Raw genomic sequence first — 4,984 nt, forward strand, 5'->3', positions numbered from 1 at the left:
AGGGAGAGGAGCCTGGGAAAGGAGGCAGGAGGCTGCGCAAGGCTCCGCATCCCCAGTGTCCCTACATAAACCGAACACACAAATCACGCGGGGAGGCAGCTACGGCCTCCAAGGGCTGCGTCCCTGGGGCAGGAGCTGCCAGCTCCCATCGCGGCTCCCGTCCTTGTCACAGCAGTGAACGTCCCTCACGTCCCTCGCGTGACAGGTACAAAGGATGGGGAGGAGGAGGACATTGCGGAGAGCATCCCCGCCACACAGCCAAAAGCTGGGGCACCCACATTGGGGACTACCAAAGGGACGCAGCCTTGTGCGCTTTCTAAAACACCAACCAGCAGCTTTCAGTAAGGCATTTTGCTCCTTTTCATGGAACAAGCTGGGTCTAGGCAAGCCCCTTCGCCTTGGGAAGGCTTTGCTGCCAGGCAGGATCCACCCATCTACCACTGCCTCCTCTAAGCACATTAAAACCAGTCGAATCCAACACGTTGCAAAGGCCCAGGCTCATCTTTAACCCCCCAGGAACTGCTAAACCGGTCCAAAATCCTGATAGGAGGCACATTGCGACACAGCAAAGCAAGCTGAGGAAGCAGCTGGCTGCAAAGCGAGCAATCTCGCAGCGATCTCTCTGATTCCTGGCACGACGCGCGCAGCAGCCGGTTTCGGAGACGCCGTCAGACCAGCAAGCGTTTATCTCGCTGAGCGGTACCTAATGAGACAGCGCAGACAGAAATGGGGCACGGCACCGCAAGGATATCCCCATTTTTCTGCGTATCTTAAAGAGAGAGCAGCAGCGCTTTGATAATTTTCAGCGGTACCATTCGGTGCTGGGGTAAAACTGAGTTTTACTGCAATGGATGAAGTGGTTTCCTTGCCGTCTCTCCCACACAGCATCTCTTACTGTCAATAAAATCCCTTTCAAATGGTTCTGCCCTTACAAAATAAGGTAAGGAGCAGTCAGGAAAGCAAACTAACAACCTGCTTATTTTAGACGACAGAGAAACCGAAAATTGCACCGTGCCATTTCCAGGAGAACGCGTGGTTTCCGGGACCCACGCAGCTGCCACCGAGAAAACACAGCCACAAAACTCAGCTGCAAACTCTTCTTTGTGGGGCTGCATCCCCAGACCCTAAACCCAAACCCTCCTGTTAGGAACAGGCATACGGGAAAGCTTGAATAACTACAAAAACTGAGAGTTTGCAGGCAGAAATGACATTTCAGCCCGCTGACAGCCTGAGGAAAAGGCACGATGAGGTGTTCCCAGTTATCCCACATGAGGGATCCCAGTTCTCCCAGTTAAGGGATCCCAGTTCTCCCAGTTAAGGAATCCCAGGTTTGTTACCTCCTGCGATGCTCCAGAGCATCCCCCTATGATCATTTGTTAGGCCCTCAGCTGGAGAAAACGACGGTAGCTCCAATAAAGCTGTCATATCCCATTAGCCAGGAAGCTGCTGGGGTGTTTTTACTGGTTATAATGGTTTTATTAACTGGGGCTAAGGCAAGGCCAAGGGAGAGTGTCACAAACTGCCCTGATCCCTTTAAATCTGGGTGAAATCTCAGCTAAACTTTGATTTTGGCGTGGCCAGCATCTCTGAGGTCAGATCTGCCTTTCCACACACTTGGGGTATTTAACGGCACCTCACTACTTTGACAGAATCTGCTTTTATTTAACCCAAATCCCAGCAAACCGGAGCAGAGCTGGAGCTGAGGCACTGGGGATGAGCAGCCAGGCCCTGCTGCCATGGCAGGGGTCAGATCGAAGCATTAAACCTCCTCAAAGGAACCCTTTTAGCACAGAAATGGAGAAATCCAGAAGCAAAACAAAAGCAGCGGGGTTTGCCTCCTGTGAACAGCACCAAAAAGCAAAGCGAAAAGCAAATTTAAGCAGAGGAGCTACAGGATGTTATCCCACTTTACCTACATGAACAAAAACACCCGAGAGCGGCAGGGTGAGCTGAAAAAGAACAGTAAGCAGTGGGAAACGTGAGGTTAGTCCCAAAAAAGCAAGATTATGATGTTATTCAACCCTGCCCCATGCGAAGCTCACCTGATCCCATCAGATGTCCCATGGCCCCTGGTGCACACGTGAAGACGAAGGTGGTGTTACGTTCCCCGGTGGGGCTTTTGGTTATGTTTCAATCGCGCTCTTTCCCGATCTGTCCCCCTCATTTCCAAAAAAAGCCGTCGGGGTTTCTCAGCCGCGCTTTCCCGACGGCCGCTCGGCGTCATTTCACATTGGTTTTGAGCAAACGGCCACGTTTCGTGGGGCGCAGGGGGAGCTTGGGGTCGTCCTCGTGTTGGCAGGGTGAAAGACTCCATCCCCAAAATTCACTGCCAAGGTGGGAGCTCCTCTGCGAGGGATACGTGGATTTTTGGGGGTGCTTGTTGCCTACGGGCGCTTTATTCGGCACAGGGGAAGCCCCAGGGGGGACACGGCCCGGGCAGGGGGTGCCAGGATGGGGTCACACAGTGGGGCAGAGCCCCGGGGTCGTGGGATGTCGGGGCTGGAACCATCTGGAAAGGTTTGTTTTCGGGAAGAGCAGGCCCAAGGGGGATGGGAGAAGGGATGCCATGACAACCTTTGGGGTTTCCCAGGAAACCGGGGTCGCCATAGCAACTGCATCGCTCCGCTCCAAATCAGTGACTTCCGCTGGAAGGAGTGTTCGCCACTTTAATCTCCTTGCGATAAGCGGCTGCATCTCTCCCAAACGCATCGCCAAAAGAAAAATACACAAGGAAACATCCCTTTGTGTGCAGCGGGGTGGGTTTGAGCCCGTCCCGGCTCCCTCGTCCCGCATCGCTCCCGAAATCGTTGCGTTTTGCCTTTCGTCTCCCTCCTCCCCGCACACAGATCCGCTGCACGGCCACGAATTTGACATTGGGTGAAATAACGCCATGGGGTTGCAGGGGGAGGGAACGAAGGATAGAAAACAAGGGCTTTTTCTCAGGTTTTTTTTCATCTATTGAAATCAGCATCGATTGCACTCAGTCTCTGAGCAGATTAGAATTTCAGAACTGATCTAACAGGGGAGAAAAAGGGAATCTGCGATGCGCAATATTAAGCGTCATTTAACAATGTGGTAACAGAGACTGTCGGCAAAATTAATCGGTTATTTCCTCCCAACCCCCTTCCAGCAGTAACATGTTTTCCTCGCCTCCCCACCCAATCCGGGGCTGTTAATCCAACAAGTGAGCTTATGCGATGGAAGGGAAATCGGCTACGCGCTGCCTTCAGGGAAGGGGTGGGGGGGAGGATTCAGGAGCAAAGCGAGAGGTCCCCAAAAACCAGAAAACAAAAGCAGCCCTGCAACACGTTGCAGAACAAACACCTGTTTGGGCGGTGAGTGTGTTTCGTCTTCATCTTCCTTCTCTTCACCTTTTCGCCGTCCTCTTCTTCTTCGGAGAATTTTAAATCCGTTTGGTTCTTTTTTTGTTTGTTTTTGGATGTTTAGGAAGGAAGGCTCTAAAAAAATAAACGTATAAAAACGAGGGCACACAGAGACCGACGATGGTGCATGTTCCACACAACACCGAGTACACAGTCACTTTGCATTATTACTGCTAGTATTATTATTTTTATTTTTACCTCATCCTCAGGTTTTGTCGCTGTCTGTTTGGTTTTGGTTTTGGTTTTTTTTTGTTTTGTTTATTTAAACATCCGTAAAGATCTTTTTGATGTTCACACAGTTGGGATTGTTTGTGGTTGTGCAGTTGGCTGTCTTGAAGGCAGCCTGTTTGAATGCACTGTGGTTAAGCCCCCCTTCCTCGATCACCATGTACTCGGACTTGCTGAGGGTGGAATTGCTGCGAGCCTTCCTCATCTCCTCGCTGGACGAAAGGTGCTGGCAGCTCCCGACGTGCATGTACTGGGCTTGCTCCTCACCTTCTGTCTCCCGGTGGTAGAAATAGTTGAAATTGGAGACTATGACGGGCACGGGGAGAGCAATGGTCAACACCCCTGCGATGGCACAGAGAGAGCCCACAATCTTGCCCCCAATGGTGATGGGGTGCATGTCCCCGTAGCCCACCGTGGTCATGGTCACCACCGCCCACCAGAAGGCATCGGGGATGCTACTGAAACCTGAACTGGGGTCGTCGGCTTCAGCGAAGTAGACGGCGCTGGAGAAGAGGATGACGCCGATGAAGAGGAAGAAGATGAGCAAACCCAGCTCCCGCATGCTGGCCTTGAGGGTCTGCCCCAGGATCTGCAGCCCCTTGGAGTGCCGGGAGAGCTTGAAGATGCGGAAGACCCTGACCAGGCGGATGACTCTGAGGATGGCCAAGGACATGGCCTGCTGGCCGTTGCCTTGCCTCTCAGCCAGCTCGGTGCCCAGCGTGATGAAGTAGGGGATGATGGCCACAATGTCAATGATGTTCATGATGTTCTTGGAGAAGGTGGCCTTGCTGGGGCAGGCAAAGAAGCGGACCAGCAGCTCGAAGGAGAACCAGATGATGCACAAAGTCTCCACTACAAAGAAAGGGTCGGTGAAGGACGACACCATGGAAGCGGCTGATGACGATGAATTGGTGAAGACGTCAGGTGGGAGAGGGCCACCACCCGTCCCGAAGGTCCCCCCAGTCCCCTCATAGTCGTGGTCATCCCTGAATTCAGGAAGGGTCTCCAGACAGAAGATGACAATAGAGATAAGGATGACCAGCACAGAGACTATGGCAATGCCTCGGGCTGGCCCAGAGCTCTCAGGGTACTCGAAGAGAAGCCACACTTGGCGTTGAAACTCCTTGTCGGGAAGCGGCCGCTGCTCCTCCCGAATAAAACCCTCGTCCTCCCGAAACTTCTCCATGGCCTCCTCCCCCAGCTGATAGAAGCGGATCTCCTCGGAGAAGATATCGATGGGGACGTTGACGGGTCGCCGGATGCGCCCACCCGACTGGTAGTAGTAGAGGATGGCGTCGAAGCTGGGCCGGTTACGGTCGAAAAAATACTCGTTGCGGAGGGGGTCGAAGTAGCGCATCCTCTTGCGGGGGTCC

At 53.1% G+C, this 4,984-nt stretch overlaps 1 protein-coding gene across 1 annotated transcript; it reads right to left on the bottom strand.

Moving 5' to 3' along the window:
- Positions 1–3,645: 3,645 nt before the first annotated feature.
- LOC104545643 (potassium voltage-gated channel subfamily A member 3) lies at positions 3,646–4,980 on the bottom strand (the record flags this gene model as incomplete). Its single annotated transcript, XM_010190830.1, has 1 exon — positions 3,646–4,980. A coding segment is annotated over one exon (1,335 nt), but the record flags the coding sequence as incomplete, so codon positions are not given.
- Between the last annotated feature and the right edge of the window lie 4 nt (positions 4,981–4,984).

This window comes from Mesitornis unicolor, unplaced genomic scaffold (assembly GCF_000695765.1).
Source record: "Mesitornis unicolor isolate BGI_N332 unplaced genomic scaffold, ASM69576v1 scaffold7488, whole genome shotgun sequence".
In the NCBI taxonomy this organism is placed as follows: domain Eukaryota; kingdom Metazoa; phylum Chordata; class Aves; order Mesitornithiformes; family Mesitornithidae; genus Mesitornis; species Mesitornis unicolor.